At 41.4% G+C, this 16,800-nt stretch overlaps 2 protein-coding genes across 10 annotated transcripts in view; one reads left to right on the top strand and one right to left on the bottom strand.

Annotated features, from left to right (window-relative positions):
- Positions 1–150: 150 nt before the first annotated feature.
- On the bottom strand, positions 151–7,123 carry DDX5 (DEAD-box helicase 5). Of its 3 annotated transcripts, none has more exons than XM_045814574.2 (14): positions 7,006–7,123; positions 6,541–6,719; positions 5,162–5,327; positions 4,738–4,834; positions 4,512–4,645; positions 4,322–4,387; positions 3,911–4,052; positions 3,670–3,830; positions 3,402–3,574; positions 2,968–3,078; positions 2,681–2,742; positions 2,547–2,606; positions 1,075–1,299; positions 151–857 (listed from the first exon to the last, which is right to left on the bottom strand). In XM_045814574.2, the coding sequence occupies exons 2-14, from the start codon at positions 6,582–6,584 to the stop codon at positions 454–456; spliced, it is 1,845 nt and encodes a 614-aa protein (XP_045670530.1). In that variant the 5' UTR covers positions 6,585–6,719; positions 7,006–7,123; the 3' UTR covers positions 151–453. The 3 variants fall into 3 exon arrangements, with proteins under 3 accessions (XP_045670530.1, XP_045670529.1, XP_045670527.1); XM_045814573.2 differs by having other exon boundaries at positions 6,982–7,121; XM_045814571.2 differs by lacking the exon at positions 7,006–7,123 and having other exon boundaries at positions 6,541–6,764.
- A 224-nt stretch (positions 7,124–7,347) lies between these two features.
- Positions 7,348–16,800, top strand: part of CEP95 (centrosomal protein 95) — a 46,065-nt gene continuing 36,612 nt past the window's right edge. For 2 of the 7 annotated variants that reach the window (XM_087854206.1, XM_087854208.1), the window contains exons 1-4: positions 7,348–7,628; positions 9,283–9,411; positions 10,533–10,640; positions 14,696–14,806. In XM_087854206.1, coding sequence (XP_087710332.1) covers positions 7,610–7,628; positions 9,283–9,411; positions 10,533–10,640; positions 14,696–14,806 — 367 coding nt within the window. In that variant the 5' untranslated portion in view covers positions 7,348–7,609. Of the gene's footprint in view, positions 7,629–9,282; positions 9,412–10,518; positions 10,641–10,929; positions 11,016–14,695; positions 14,807–16,800 lie in introns of those variants that run through there. The other 5 variants (XM_045814568.2, XM_045814570.2, XM_087854209.1 and 2 more) reach the window with 4 other exon arrangements.

Genomic DNA, 16,800 nt, shown 5'->3' with positions numbered 1-16,800 from the left:
CTAAGGGCCTTCTGATCTCCCCACTTCCCAAACCTCCATTTATAGAAAGGAGCAGTCAATTTAGTTTTTATGGTTAAAAAAAAACAGACCATCTAAGCAAAAGTTTTACATGACATTATATATGTAAAATAAAGTACAATTTCCACTTAATTCAGTCTTCAAATATTTTTTATTGGAAGGCCATGCATTGCCTTCATTTATTGTATTTCAAATCACTGTACATTTACTTTTGTGAAAACACTGCCTGCATTTTCTAGTACAAAAAAAACCTAAAAATTGTTTCAGGAATGTAGAGAAATATCCAACTTAAATAGCGAAAAAGTGCACCATAATTACTGCTGCACTGCAGTCATTTCTGCATTTCCCATGTTTCTTAAATAACTATCTTGTCTGGTAACACACAATATAAAGAGCAATTATGAAAAACAGACATTTACATATACTTCTAAAGTCTTATTGAGAATATCCTGTTGGCATTGGATAACCAATCATAGGCGCAGCTGCAGTAGCAGGATATGCATATGCCTGTTGGTTCATACCATTGTGCATATTTGGAACGTTACTTCCGTATTGCTGAGTGCTATCATAACCATTCTGGTAAGTCCCTGTTGGATTACCAGTCCTAAAACTGGTCTGTATACCAGCAGACACAAAATTACTTCCAAAGCTCCCATTGGTGTAATTTGCAGCACTGTAAACACCATTCTGAGTTTTTGCCCCAAAATCTCTCTTAAGCAGACTAGAGTAACCTCTGTCATAATTTTCCCTGTCTCTAAAGGTATTAAATCCACCCCTTTTGCCCGCAGAATATCTGTCCCGACGGTCATCCTTCATGCCTCCTCTACCCCTGGAACGACCTGTCAAGAAGAAGAAAAAAAAAAATCGCAAGCTGATTATTTCCATGGCACAAATCATTACTAACACAGAAGGAATTAGGAAGCTCTATTCACTCTACACGTGAAGTATTTTGTTTCATATTGAAGATTTTACTCACCCGCCAATCCCATTTAAAGGATTTGTAGACAATCATGTGACCCCAAATCACCAACATTTCTTAATGAAGGTTGGTCTTACCTGAACCTCTGTCTTCGACCAACTGAAGCAACTTGGGATTAATTGCTTGATTAGCTTCACGAAGCACAGAGATAAGGTCGCTCACTTGCTTTATGTTATTAGGTGTAAAGAAAGTGTATGCTGTGCCTGTTTTGGTACTGCGAGCAGTTCTTCCAATTCGATGAATATAATCCTCTGAGGAGTTAGGGTAGTCATAATTGATGACAAATTTCACATCTTCCACATCTGTAAGGTGTTGCAGTGTGGCAAAATAGCAATGTACAGAGTTTTGCACACCACAACAGCCAGACCAAAAATAAAAAGTTAGACAATTGTATTCCCAAGAAGGTACGGGCTGCAAAAAATACAGTTAAAATGGTTATCCATTCTCTGTAGGAATACCATTGAGGTTGGAAGGGGAGAAAAAAAAAAAAGCACACACCATCTACCTGTCTCATTACCCACCCAATGGATAGAGAGCCTGTCAAAAGGATGTGTATTCTCTAACATATTCCCAAACCAGCAAGTCCCCTTACAGATCATCAAGTGACATCTGAATGCTTCTGCGCAGTAGGGCCACTTAAAGGTTCACAGCAACCTCTTCATGTGCTCATTTTGAGGACCTTTAAACAAAAATGTACATGGTCCTTTGCATTACACACTCATCAGAAGTTCAAAATTCTGGCCACACTGCTTGTCTTGCCAAGACCTTACAACCGCAGCTGCAAGAAAAACATACCTGTCCCCCAAAAGTTGTTTTTATGCACTGTGTCTCGTCTAGGCAAGCGCTTCCAAGAAGCCAGGATTCACTTGAGAATGTGTCTCTCTCTGGCAGGTCTCGACATGACGACTACTGTGTAGGTGAGGGAGGAACTTTCAAAGCACTGCTTTCTTTTCCCACTGACTAAGTGTGAGAAGTTGCTCCTGGCTCTACATCTTATGTGCCAGTACTCACCAATTTGTAAAAGGCTTAGTACCTTTTAAAGCTGCTCTCTCCATTTCAAACTTGAACAAAAATTTCATTGAACATTGAAGTTTGGAAATATTTCTTCAACATTTCAGCAAACTCACTGAAACTCAAAGACCCACAGATCACAGTAAACAGTTTGAAACAATGCTGTACCATGGCAGTCATGCAAAGCATGGGACAGAAGAAATACCACGGCAGTGAACTGTGAGGATAACTTCCATTTTTTTCCCCCGGAGAGAACAGTTTACGGGGCAGAGGTGGTATGTTCTGCCTTTTGAAGATTACTGGCACACTTTCAGCTTTTCACCTCTCTAATCGACTGGAAGCAGCCAGCCGATCACTAGTCCTCCATCCCCCTCGAGTCCTCCGATTGTCATGCCTAGGCCTTGCCACAAAGACTGCACCTTTATATGAAAAAAACTTAGAAAAAATGCAGAGGTTAAAGAAAGCAATAAACTTTCTTTAAAAAAATTATATGGAGATCTTCTGGGAAACCAAGCCATGAATTCGAGTTTTTACTAACCTAGCCCTCTGGAGGCCACATCTGTAGCAATCAGAATAGGAGCTTTTCCATGTTTGAATTCTGTGAAAAAGAAAGGATCATCAATAATCTGAAAACTCCAGGTTTTGAGAAAAAAAAATTTTCATCTGACTAACCATTTAGAACCCAGTCACGCTCCTGTTGACTCTTGTCACCATGGATACCCATGGCAGGCCACCTACATTAAAGAAAAACCGTTATCAGTAGGCTCACATTTGAAACCCAACTGGTTTTAGTCTACTGCCTATCTAGTCACAAATCCCTTTAATGTCACCTGAAGTGTGCAGTTTTATTTACACCAGATAATGGTCATTCATGACATTCAAATCCATTACTCTTGATCAGTTTGCCCCTCCCCCTAAACTTAGCTCTCATACACCAGCTTCGATAGAAGCCCACATACCCGTCTCTCCTCATTTTTCTAGTAAGCTCATCACATCTTCTTTTGGTTTCGACAAAAACAATGGTTTTATTCTCCTTCTCACTCATGATCTCTTCCATTAGACGAATAAGTCTTGGGGGAAAAAATTGTGAATTTTAAAAGAAGTCCATGGTTATGGCCACACATTTATAGTCACCGAAGCACTATGTCCAATTTACATAGCTACCAGAAAAAACACCTGCACGAACGCTTGGTCCTTAAGCACGTTTCTTCACCTAAAGAAAGCTATAAATACAGTGATAACCAATTATGTGAATGAAGGAAAACATTTCTCAGGAAGACTGACAGACTAATTTTAAATGAACACATTCACACTGCACCCAACTGAAAGTCACTTTTAGGATAACCTATGTATGGCGGAATTTTTAGAATTATGACTTCCATAGAAAACTTACTTTTCATCCTTTTCTACATCATGACATACATCCACAATCTGAAGAATGTTGTGGTTTGCACTCAGTTCTAGTGCACCAATGTTTATATGAATGTAGTCTTTCAGGAAATCTTCAGCAAGCTGTCTTACTTCTTTTGGCCAAGTTGCACTCCACATTAGGGTTTGCCTATCAGGCTAAAGAATTTTGGATTAAAAAAAAAAAACCAATGTATTCTAAGAATAAATTGAAAATGATGTTTGGAAAATAAAACATTTCTAAAGGCACTTACTCTTATCTGATCCACAATCTTCCTTATTTGGGGTTCGAAACCCATATCAAGCATTCTATCTGCTTCATCAAGGACAAGGTAGGTAGTTCTTCTCAGATTGGTTTTCCCACACTCTAAAAAGTCAATCAGTCTTCCAGGTGTTGCAATACAGATTTCCACACCTTCAATTAAACACACAGATGTAACTATGACATCTAGAACTTCCAGCACCCAACAGTGACAAAAAAGTTTTGTTACATGCCTCTCTCCAAATCACGAATCTGTGGTCCCTTGGGAGCACCACCATAGATGCAAGTGGACTTCAATCGACATGCTCTACAGTATTCAGCAGCTACTTGCTGTACCTGTTGGGCCAGTTCCCGAGTTGGTGCCAGCACCAAGCACTAAAGAGAAACGAAAAGTGGAACAGGTTTTAGCAGACTCTTGGATCCTAGTTTTAAACTGACTGGCATTACACGGGCAGGTCACTGATTTTGCTGTTCAATACTGAAGTATCATCAGGGCAGCTTTGTCTCCAACTAAATTAACGTGAGACAACTAACCTCTATATATAACACTACGAGAATTATTTTTTTGGTATGTAGTCTACACAGCAAATCTCTATATTGTACTCCTATGCAAAAATTAAGAAAAAATACAGACATATACTTACAATAGGCCCATCACCTCTCTCTAGGAATGGCTGATGATTGATGTGGACAATAGCAGGCAGCAAATACTATTTGGGGTGGGGAAGCAAACAACAGGAGTTAAATTAAAAGACTTCTGGTTTCTTATATACTTAATCCATTTTCTCTAGCATATAATCACAGATTAAAACTCAAAAATTCTCCCACACTTACAGACAATGTTTTCCCGGATCCAGTCTGTGCTACTCCAACCATATCCAATCCACTTAAAGCAACGGGCCATCCCTGAGCTTGAATAGCAGTGGGTTCAGTAAAATTCTGTCTTGCAATCACATCCATGACATTTGCTGCAATTAGCAACAATTCAGTAAAATTCAGTGATGCCAAGAAAAAAGGGGCAATAACAAAAAGGGGCGGGTGGCTCAAAACTGGCACTTACCAGGGAAGTTTGCTTCATAAAAATTCAGAACTGGCTTTGGGCAGTTGTGACCTCTAACCGTAATTTCCTTACTCCTTCTGTATGTCTCCACCTCTTGCTATAAAACAAATTGTAATACTCTAAGTACCATGACATCCTTCACTAATATGCAGTCAGCAGGCCCCTAAATTCATAAACTATCAGTGAACTTTAATGGGGTCATTTAAAACCTATATCCACATATAGAAAACCTACACAGAACGGGATTTAACCACTCTAAGCAAAATAATTAGAAGCCACCTGTTTCCAAAGTACCACCTCTTAACTATGAGAAAGTGTGAATTTCCCTAAATTTGGTCATTTCCCAGACTTCTCTGTTCCTATTTTAACTTATGAGAAGCCATTATTGAGTTACAGCCCAATGAAGCTATGTGAAATTACTCACTGCCGTGCGCCTAGCCAAATCAGGGTGTTCTTGATAAAAATTCTTCTCAAATTTGGGCAGCTCGTCAAGATTCCACTTCTTTTTGACTAGTTTCTCCCCAGGGTTTCCGAACTTCTTTCCAGATAGAGGCCCTGCCCTACTTCCCCCAAATCGAGGTGCACCAAACCTGAAATTAAAACACAAAAGAAGTTACTCGTATTTCCAAACGTCTACAAAAAAGTTTATACACAGACTTCTTGTCCCTTGGCACACACTGCAGGTTAACGAATGACTTTTCGAGGTTTAAGGCTTAGCACCGTCCTTAGTGACGGTCATGCTCTCAAAAACCACAATTAGCACCATCTCTCACTTCCCGTTGTCCCAAATACACTATTGAATCCAAGTCAACAGCCCGGGATTTATCAGATCGGAAACTGGCTACCTAAACGCCTGAAGTTCAGATTACAAGGACAGACAACAGCTTCTGGCTCCTAGTCTTTCCCGTAAGCTTACAAATTAAATGTCTGGGAGAGAGACAATACAAGGGAGGTGCTTAACAGCAATGTTATGTATCAGCTGTTTTCAAGCAAAGCTGTGGTTTTAAGAAATAATGAGACAGCACCAGCAATGAGAACAGAACAAGGACGGTGGTCTCAGAGACACTTATGCAAGCTATCGAATTGGGGGGATCCGGCGGAAGGGCTCCCGATCAAGATAGCAAAATTATATAACGCAAAGAGAAAGAGGAGGAGGAGCTGGCAACTACCGGGGGAGGAGTCCCGGACCGGGCGGCGTTCCCGCTGGGGCGGCGCTTCCCCCTTTGTCTCGCATTTCTCTCTGCGCCACATTTTCTCGACGCTGCCATTTTGAGCTCCTCCGCCGGGCGGGGTAACAAAGGCGCCGCCGCCATGTCCGACGCCGGCATTTTGTACCCGCGACTCAGCCACATGGCCTATTCCCGCGGTGCCGGCCGCCCTCCTGCCCCCGCCGCATCAGTGGCTTCGGAGGCGACCCCCCCTCGGCTACTAGAGACCTCCCGGGGGCCCTAAAACACCTCCCGAAAAGACGCACCTAAGAGCGGTGACTTCGTTCTCCTGGAAGCGTCGCGCTTTCCTCCCATCGAAATACGCTCCCCCGATTTCTCCCAACAGCTGCTCTATCGTCGGGGGAGGGGGGCTTCGACGTCCCCTCCCCCGCCAACAAAAGGCGAGCTTAAGGACCGTTAACAGGAAACCGTCCCTCTGTCAGTTTTGGACAGGTATCAAAATGGCGCAAACCTTCGGCTGATAAAGCCTAAGAATAGGCTGAGAAACCAAGTTCCCACCGCCCCCGCCCGCCGCCACCTTCATCGGCCTCCCATCCCCCACTGCCGGGCCTGACAAGTCTATTCGCACACTCACCCTCGATCCCGGCCGCGGTCTCGGTCACTCGAATAACCCGACATGGCGTCAATGGTTGCGGTTGGCGGGGAACAAAGTGGAGAGAAAAGGGTGCGACGAGTCGCTGCAGGTGGCTTTGGCGATGGCAAAGCCTTGCGGGGGCGGCAGCAGCGGAGGGGCGGCGATGACAGGAGCCGGAGCTGCTCGACAAGAGACCGGTGGAAATGAATGAGGTGCCGGCCGCGTCCCGGCAGCCGGTTTTATAGCCTGGACCGCCTCCTCCGCCACAGAGAATTCTGGGAGCCGCTCTATGACCTAATCACCCCGCCCCTGCGCAGAGGCCGCAACGCCCGCCGGCGTTCCGGGATCCGCCATGTTCTCGCCCCACCCCCACCTTTCCCCTCCCTCAGAGTCTCCGATTTGGGGCCCCTTTCATGGTTGGGCCCACCCACACTGAGATACCTCAGCCTACGCTCGCTTCTTCACCTTTTTCTCCTCTTTCCACACCTCAAGGAAGCCACCCCGCCCTTTTCCAGGTCCAGCCCAGCCGACAAAATGGCCAGCACAGGCCAACCCACTCAGCCCACTTGGAGATGTTTACGTCTCCAAAGAGCCTTCACGCCCCTAACCAAGTGAAACGGGAAGGCGGAGCCTGACATTGTCACGTGGCTGCTCCCGCCCATCGGGTTTAGCGGTGCGCACTACTTCTCCACTTGGCGTCGGCGGAGGAATACGAAACGAAATAGCTCACCGGAAGTGCCGTACTAATGCCCCTGGGAGACGGGCCAGGGGTGCTGGGTGACCCGGCCTGTCAAACCCACCCACCTGAGAATCCCTTAGCGGGATCTTGCCCGCGGAGAATGGTATCTAGAGCCCACAAACCGCCGCCTCGGCGCGTTCTGCGAAAGGAAGTGCTCCCGTGATGACCAATCAGCAGCGAGAAGCCGTTTTAACGTCCCTCCCTTTTTCACCCCCTGCCCTTTAGTTTCGTTCTCCGCACCTGAGCGCTGTGTTTGCGCTGTGCGGCCCTTCCAGGACACCGTCCGCCGCGCGCCCAGCTGGGAGTCCGGCGGCGACCTGCCTCCGTGACATGGCCGGCTCAGAGGCTGGTGAGTCTCGGCCCGGAGCGCCGGTGTGTGTGGACTGAAACCGTTTAGATCCCCGAACGCTCCTACCCCTTTTATCTCGAGTCCTTTGGCTGGACTCCCTAGGTCTGGGCTGACACCCCGTCGTAGTGGGCGGTTTTTGTGGGTTTCGTAGCCCCGCTCTCGGTCGGCCTAGAGGCCATTGAGCGTGATTTTGGGGTGTGGAGGAAGGACCCCGTGGCGAGGCACGCAGCACGCCTTCAACCTGGCTGCAAAAAGGGCAGTCAGCGTCTTCCCGGGACTTGTATTTCTCCAGGGAATCCAGCCACTGTCAGCGTGCTCTCTGGTTCTTGAACTGTGGGGACTGAGGCTGTCCCTGCATGTGCGTTGAACTTCTGGGGAACGGCACTTTTAAGATCTGCTGGTGCTCCTGTGAGAGTGGAATAGAGGAGGATTTTTCTTCTCAGTGCCCTCTGGAGTTACCGACTTTGTCTAGCAACCGCTTTCGAAAAGCAAGTGGGTTGGGTTGTGTGGGACGCTTTCATCCCTTCCCTCAGGACCGCGTTCAAACGACTTGTAGTGTTTTGGTCAGCTGTGAGAAGTGGGCATGGGGGGGAGATAACGTGCCTTGAACACACAGACATCGTTATTTCTAGAACATCCTGAATACGTCAAATACAGAGTAAAAGGACTTTCTCCTTAATCGCTAATTATATCAGGGAGCAAATAGGTCAGGCTTTCTAAATTACCTTTGTTCGAGAAAGTCTTTAAATAACCTTGCTAATTCCTACCGTATCTGGGGGTTGGGTGCGGTGGTACACAGGAAACTTCCAACGGTGTTGGTAATGTACTAGTTCTGAATTTAGGGACTTTTTATGTATTTTCTATATTTTATTTTTTACATTAAATGTGATTTTTAAAAAACTAACAAACGTTATAGTGTTGGTGTCATTATTTCAGTTTTTAACAGTCTAAGTTAATCACCACCTATTTGGGCACCGGAGAAATTCTGACTTGCACAAGATAATTGGGTAAAAACATGACTAATACCATTGGGAATTTGAAGCAGTATCTGTTAATTAGTTTATGGTAACCTCAGTCTGTCGTTAACTGTCTCGTTTATGACATATATTCCCGTTTATTTGTATGTATTAAATAAAAACAGCTAGGTATGACTGGTTAAATAAGAAAAGGGGTAAAATAACTTAAGCTAATAGGTTGCATTAGTAAAGGTTGGATTTGCATCATGGTTTCGACTAACATTAAAATTCTAGCACTCTAGAAGTCATTCCAAGAAATTAAATATATGTTTTCAAAAATCGTGCCTGAGGGTCTTTGAACTTCTATAATAAATATTTTATCTTCTTTTTTTTTTTAGGAACTTTTTTTTTTTTTTAAGATTTTTATTTATTTATTCGACAGAGATAGAGACAGCCAGTGAGAGAGAGAACACAAGCCGGGGGAGTGGGAGAGGAAGAAGCAGGCTCATAGCAGAGGAGCCTGATGTGGGGCTCCATCCCATAACGCCAGGATCATGCCCTGAGCCGAAGGCAGACGCTTAACCGCTGTGCCACCCAGGCGCCCCATATTTTATCTTCTACATCATTCAGTTGTCTGTCTTTGTAAGGGTGACTTTTTCTAGTGCTATTTAAGGCTGATCTTTTTCCTTTCCTGACAGAGTGGATAACTGTTGCCAATAACCTTCTTTTGAAATGTCATATACACCTGAGGATACGAGAACTAGAAGATTGTGATGCTAATGTTTTTATTGCTCTTTACCAATCCATTTTGGGAGAAAAGGTACCAGGTAAGGGCACTAAAAAGTGGGAGTAATAGTGACTATATCTTAAGCCAGGAGTTTTGAGTGCCTTCAGTTAGATCCTACGGTATTTATAAAATCTTGAATATTTTTTTGTTTATGTCTTATTTCTATCTAATTATTGCATTCATTACCTTAATAAATACCTTAATAAGACCCACACATAGTAACAGCCTTGGTTAAATCAGTTCGAGTGGTTTTGGTCATTACTGTTTAATTATGCCTAATACCTCATGAAAGTCACACCTTTTCTGTAAATGTATCTTCAGAGGTTCTGAATTTATTGGGTCTTGTTACTTAACCAATATTACAGATACGAGTCGATGTTTGTCCTGAATCCCTGGTTAAGTATCTCAGAGTCCTTATTCATAGATTCGTCTACTGACTCTGTTTATGTAGCTTACAACCATTAAGTACTAAAACTGCGTGTAGTCTCTGTTCCTTTCCCACTGTTACCGTGAGTTAGTGCCTTCATCACTTGGAATAATGGAGATGGCGTCTAGCTGGTATCTTTCATGTTAGTCTTAACCTTCTTTTGAGTGTAGAGGCATATAGTTATCAGATCAGTCTTTTAAAATACTTTTTTCATCCTTCCCCAAAACATTCATCTCCTCAAGAACGGAAGAGAAATTCCAAGTATAAGTTGCTGTTAAAATCTTTCCTCTGTCTGGTCTATACTGACCTTTTAAATCATTATGCCAATAATTCCTACCAGGCTGCTTTAACAAGACTTAAAAGAACTCTCCTTTTGTACCTGTTGTGGGGTTATTTTTTTCTGTCATGGAAAGTAGCTCACGATTATGGGTTAAAGTCTCATTTCATGTATTTCCTTTATTAGAGTATTAGCATCTCTTTGAATTCAGGGATCTCTTTATCTTTCTATAGAATGGTGCTTATTGTAGAGCATATTCATATATATGTTGATTGATTATTCAACTAATAAAGGTGCTATGTAGAATTCAAGCTCTGTTAGCTTTTCCTGTACTTTATAGCTTGTTCTGTTTGGGTGGAACTTGCTTTTGTAGCAGTTAACCTCATTTAGAAGCCTGGTCAGAGACTATGACAACTGGGACCCTCAGATGAAAAATTATGTAGCTTTTTTTCCACAGACCTCATAGCTATTCCCAGGAGTCAAGAGGATGAAGCACACAATGTACAAGCAGTAATTGATTCACTGGCCTTGGATTACCTGCAAGTCAGCTTGTCTCACATAACAGGTTGGTATATACTTAACCATCAAATAGTTTTGTATTTTACTATAATTTATTAGGTAGAACCCTATACATTGTTAACCAAATGAGTAAGCTTATGAAATAGACCAAACAGCAACACTGAGCCAAGGCCATTGAATGGTAGAATTAAGGCACCCATCCTTGAGAGGTTTTTTAGGAGAGTCAAACATTGAGTTTGTGATGGACCTGGGTCTGAGATGTAAATATCCTAGCTGGTCGTTTGAATTATGTTTTTTGTTCTTTCGTTCTTTTATTTTTTGTTATTTTTTTTAAGTAGGCTCAGGGCTTGAACTCATGACCCTGAGATCAAGACCTGAACTGCAATCAAGAGCTGGATGCTTAACCAGCTGAGCCACCCAGGTGCCGTTACTTATTTTAAAGCTAACATGCTGCTTGTTTGTGATAGGTAAAAATTAGCAACATCTAATTGTCCACTAAATAGGGACAGGTTAAATAAGTTATGATTGCTCCATACGCGGAATTATTCTGCCACTGTAAAAAACTTTTGATGATGCTCATTATGTAAAATGTTCCATATTAGTGCAGTAGCCTCCAATGTATATAGTGTCAGAAGAACGTGCACTTAATGTGTAGAGTATGGTGCTACTTGTAGAAAACAAAGGTGAGAGTAAATACGCAGTTGATTGCTTACAGAAGGACTCTTTCAAAGCATGTGCAAGAAATCTGTAATACTGATTGCTTCCAATAAGAGAAACTTCAGGGCTACAGGATGAAGGTGGGATGAGATTTCATGATATACCTTTTGCACTTTAGTGAATTATTTCATTTTTGAGAGAGACAGAGAGGGTGTGTATACAAATGTGAGGGAGGGGCAGAGGGAGAGAGAATCTTAAGGAGCCTGACGTGGGGCTTGATCTCAAAACCTGAGATCATGACCTGAGCCAAAATCAAGAGTCAGATGTTTAACTGACTGAGCTACCCAGGCACCCTGCATTTTTTGAATTTTAAACCCATTAATATATTGTCTATTCAGAACAAAACTTAATTGTGAACTTTTTCCAAAATAAAGTATATCATGTTTGTATTCTAAAGCCAAACTTAGCAAATATATTTATAAATCCCTGTATTTTAGATAGTAAGAAAATGAAGATTATTCCAGCAAATTATTTCAAGCTAAGGAAGAGAGGGAATCTGTGGGTTTGAAACTATATTTGAATCACTAAGAGAAGACTTACACTACTGGTTTGACAGTTAAGAGAGATAAATATTAATCAGGATAGGTCATTTACATCTCTCAATTTAATATTGATGGCAAACTTTTAGGAAAATACTCTGTCTTAAATTTTTGAGTGCAGCTCTAGGTGAGTAAATGTTGTTTGGAGATAATTCATTTTGAAGGATAATCCAAGGGTTTTCCTGTATTTTTGCAATTTAGAATTGCTTTATCACTAGAATAGGGCAATTTCTGGTATTTGTGCTTTTTAAATCTATAGTAGGGTTATATTTGCATATATAACTTTTTTTTTTTTTTAAGATTTCATTTATTTATTTGACAGAGACAGCCAGCGAGAGAGGGAACACAGGCAGGGGGAGTGGGAGAGGAAGAAGCAGGCTCCCAGCGGAGGACCCCGATGTGGGGCTCGATCCCAGGGCTCTGGGATCACGCGTGAGCCAAAGGCAGACGCCCAACCACTGAGCCGCCAGGCGCCCCCGTATATAACTTTTTAACGCAGAGCTGCTCCTGACAACTCACACCCACCCCATGAAAAGTTGCAAAACTGCTTACCTCTTCTGGTATACTGCAGAGCAGCTTTCTACTCCTTGTGTTCTGTTTAAAGCAATATCTCCTATACCATGAAGCACTGCATTCTGGCGGGCGGTCTTAGTTGCTGGGTTGGCAGAGGATGCTCCCCATCCTGGCAACTGAAAATTCTGAGTATGCCCTTGGGGTATACTTGTGTATCTTGTTAAGCCAGAAAAACATAAGGCTTAAGAACAAGATTTCTGTTTGCTTTAAACAGAAAAAAAAAATTGTCAAATGTTGTCCATCTGTACTAGTAGTGTTGTTGAACATCACATTTCTGGTTTAGGTTTGTTTTGTGTCATGAATGAAGTTTTGAATGGCTAGATTCTCTCAAATACCAGATTTCCATTTTGCCTCTCCCTTACTGGTTTGAACTTATGAGAATGCAGGCATGATCTCCCAAAAGACAACTCAAGTGTCTCGAGTTAAATTCAGTCCATACCTGATGTTGATTAGAGTCACACTAAGCATGCTGAGTTTCCATGCTTTTACCAACCATTTCTTGTCAATATTTCAATTTAGCATTTATTAAAAATTCATTATGGGCCAGGTATTGTGCTAGGGATTGTTTAAAGATTAACTTCTGGGTGTAAAGTGGATTTGGTGGGAGATTGGACTGGAGAAGTTGGGGGTAAGGAGATTAAAAAAGGTGTTCTATGCATGGACAGTTTTTTTTAAGAAAATTTATTAAAGTATTGTGGCGCCTGGGTGGCTCAGTCATTGAGTGTCTGCCTTCGTGGGATCAAGCCCCTCATCAGGTTGCCTGCTCAGCGGGAATCCTGCTTCTCCCTCTCCCACTCCCCCTGCTGGTGTTCCCTCTCTTGCTGTGTCTCTCTCCATCCAATAAATAAATAAAATCTATTAAAAAAAAAGTATTGAAGTATAGTTGACATAAAAAGTTATATTGGTTTCAGGTGTACAACAGTGATTCAACAGTTCAGTATATTATATAGTACTGTGAGTAGTGTAGTTACCATCTTTCACCATACTAACGCTTATTACAATATTATTGACATTATTCCCTATGCCTTTTTTTTTTCTTTAAGATTTTATTTATTTATTTGATGGAGAGACACACAGCCAGCCAGAGAGGGAACACAAGCAGGGGGAGTGGGAGAGGAAGAAGCAGGCTCCCAGCAGAGGAACCTGATGTGGGGCTTGATCCCAGAACGCCGGGATCATGCCCTGAGCCGAAGGCAGACGCTTAACAACTGAGCCACCCAGGCGCCCCATATTCCCTATGCCTTACTTTTTATCTCTGTGACTTATTTTATAACTGGAAGTTATACAAACTGTATACAAAGTTATACAAATTGGAAGTTTGTGTGCATGGGCAGTTTTTAATCAAGAAAATGACATGCATAAAAACAGAAGTTTGTACAAATAGAAAAAATGAGGGATTCCTGACGAAAGTATCCCAACAGTTTGTTTTGTTTTTATATTACTCTGTTCCCATTATCTTCAGAACAAACCACCACGTAGAAGTAGGATCTCACAATCTGAAACTGTGTTTTCTCTTGCCATTTTTTTTCCCACCAGCCTAATAAAGTTCTGTTTAGATGCTTTAATATTTTGGTATAAATATTACTAGGGGATATTTTCTTTTTTCCTTTTTTTTTTTTTAAAGATTTTATTTATTTGACAGAGACAGCCAGCGAGAGAGGGAACACAAGCAGGGGGAGTGGGAGAGGAAGAAGCAGGCTCCTAGCAAAGGAGACTGATGTGGGGCTTGATCCCAGAACGCTGGGATCACGCCCTGAGCCGAAGGCAGACGCTTAAGGACTGTGCCACCCAGGCGCCCCTAGGGGATGTTTTCTTAAGTCCACTTACCTGGTTTCTTGATAAAGGAAGGAATATGCCAATTAATCAAACATTATATTCAAGGCTGCTTCTTTTGTTTCTTCAGATATAATCAGGCATCAGAAAATTCATGTTTTGGGGCACCTGGGTGGCTCAGTCGGTTAAGCGTCTGCCTTTGACTCAGGTCATGATCCCAGAGTCCTGGAATCAAGCCCCACATCAGGCTCTTTGCTCAACAGGGAGTCTGCTCCTCCCTCTGCCCCTCACCCCGCTTTTGTGCTCACACTTTCTCTCTCTCTCAAGTAAATAAAATCTTTTAAAAAAAATTCATGTTTTTAATATTTATATTGTTTTTCCTGAATTTATAATTATTTTATCTTGAACAGTATTTACATGGTGGTATAGTCATTTCAAAATTATGAGGCTTTCAATTTCTTGGTTAATATTTTTAATTAGCTCTTTATCCTGTGTTTAGGAGAAAATATAGTGAAAGGAGATAAAGAATCTATTAAGAATTTGCTAGAAATATTTGATGGGTTGCTGGAATATCTTACAGAACACATCAGTGAGACATCTCATGAGAAAAGTAAGTTTAAAAATAGAAATTTGATTTGGTTTGTATTCTACATCCTTTCTCTTTCTACCTTTTTTCTTTTTGCCTGCTTTTCTTCACAGGGATTGGAATCACTAATGCATATACTTGGTAAATTTAATCATAAATCTCAATTCTTACTGTTCTCAGTGGTTGAGAAAAACTATGCTAGACTGTCACCGTGTCTTTTGTCAACTTGGATATTTCTTATAAATTACTTTAAAGCTAATCTATAATAGCTGAATTCTGGCTAAAATTGCCTGTTATCCTATTATTGCATGAAATTATTGACTAATTTCCTCTGTCAGAACTGCTATTTTTGTTACAAATTTGAATTTTGCTAAAGCATTAGCAGGAAGAATTGGTGTGTTTTTTGTCTTCAACCTATGTTTAGGCTTGTGACAGCCTGAACATTTTATTTTTAGTCTTCAAGTAACCCAATTTCCCAAATTGTAACAATTTTTGTATGAAATTGTTGTTTTATGGTTTTTTAATGATAATTATAAAGATTAATATTGCCATATTATTTTCCAGAAGGCTTATGGTTATTTAAAGTGTGTCAGCAGAATATAAGAACTATTTATAATCGTTGACTCAATATTTCATTTCTAAGAATTTATCCTAAGGAAGTAATATAAAAGAAATGTGCTTAAAGGTCTTCATTGCAATGTTATTGAAAAGAAAAAAAGAACCCGTGTGTCTTAATGATTTGAGATTGGTTGAGTAAATAATGCTCTATGTCATGATTGGAGTAATATATGACCCATGTAAGAATGGGTTTACTATTTTAAAGTTATCCAACAAATTTTCAGCAGAAGTAGCAATCAACATAAATTCCAATATGAATGAAGACAAAAAATTTGGGTAGGCTTATCCTTCTCACCCTGTTGATGGTGAGACCTGTGCTGTGATTATAACATTTGAAATTAACCTTAGGGGGCGCCTGGGTGGCACAGTGGTTAAGCGTCGGCCTTTCGCTCAGGGCGTGATCCTGGCGTTCTGGGATCGAGCCCCACATCAGGCTCCTCTGCTATGAGCCTGCTTCTTCCTCTCCCACTCCCCCTGCTTGTGTTCCCTCTCTCGCTGGCTGTCTCTATCTCTGTCGAATAAATAAATAAAATCTTTAAAAAAAAAAAAAAAGAAATTAACCTTAAACTCTTTAGTGATAGTTTTCTGCCTTTTATCGTTATTGCTGAAAAGATTTAAAAGCATATGTAGGTATGGCCTGGAAGGAAAAATTGCCACAAGATATTTCTTATTTCAAAAACTTTGAGTGTTCTGAGTATGGAGTATTTTGTGTGTTTAATATATGTTAAATATGTACCAGCCCAGGTACTCTGGGAGGATTCAAAATTGCATGCCATGTTTATTGCTGTCGAAGAAACCTTTACTCAAGTCAGGAAGACAGCCATAAATACATAGAATAGTCCCCCCAGATGTGCAGTTTTACTTTGGGCGGTTCAGTTACAGTCAGCCTTTGTCCAGAAGCAGATGATCCTCCTGACATATTGTCAGAAGGTCATAATAGCGTAATGCTGTATTGCAGTGCCTGCATCATTTACTCCATCTCATCACGTAGCTATTTTATCATCCCACATCATCACAAGAGGGTGAGTACAGTACAATAAGGTATTTTGACAGAGAAACCACATTTCTGTAACTATTGTTGTAGCATATTGTTATAATTGCTCTATTTATTATCAGCTATTGTTTATCTTAATGTGCCTAATTTAGAAGCTAAACTTTTTCATAGGTATGTACGTACAAGAAAGGTGTATATATAGTGTTCAGTACTATCCGTGGTTTCAGGCATTCTCTGGGGATCTTGGAACATATCCCCCATGGATAAGGGGGGACTATTGTACAATAAAAACATAGGAGAGTGAAGACATGTGAAACTCACCTAATTCAAGGTTACCAGTAGCTATTTTAATGCTTTGTAACTGTTCAGTCATTTTAGCAGCAAGATTAAGAGGTAGAAAACTACC

The sequence above is a fragment of the Ursus americanus genome, chromosome 23 (genome assembly GCF_024610735.1).
Source record: "Ursus americanus isolate L20-20 chromosome 23, mUrsAme1.1.p, whole genome shotgun sequence".
Classification (NCBI taxonomy): domain Eukaryota; kingdom Metazoa; phylum Chordata; class Mammalia; order Carnivora; family Ursidae; genus Ursus; species Ursus americanus.
Note: the sequence above shows the minus strand (reverse complement) of the source record. Positions and strands in the feature narration are given on the sequence as shown.

Bases quoted from the DNA above. Each gene is read 5' to 3' on its own strand.
- DDX5 (XM_045814574.2), bottom strand. From the start codon at position 6,584: ATGTCGGGTTATTCGAGTGACCGAGACCGCGGCCGGGATCGAGG. The intron at 4,835-5,161 runs GTGAGTAATTTC...TTTGTTTTATAG, and splicing joins ATTTGGCTAGGCGCACGGCA to CAAGAGGTGGAGACATACAG. The intron at 1,300-2,546 runs GTTAGTAAAAAC...AACACCTTACAG, and splicing joins TGTGGCCTCCAGAGGGCTAG to ATGTGGAAGATGTGAAATTT.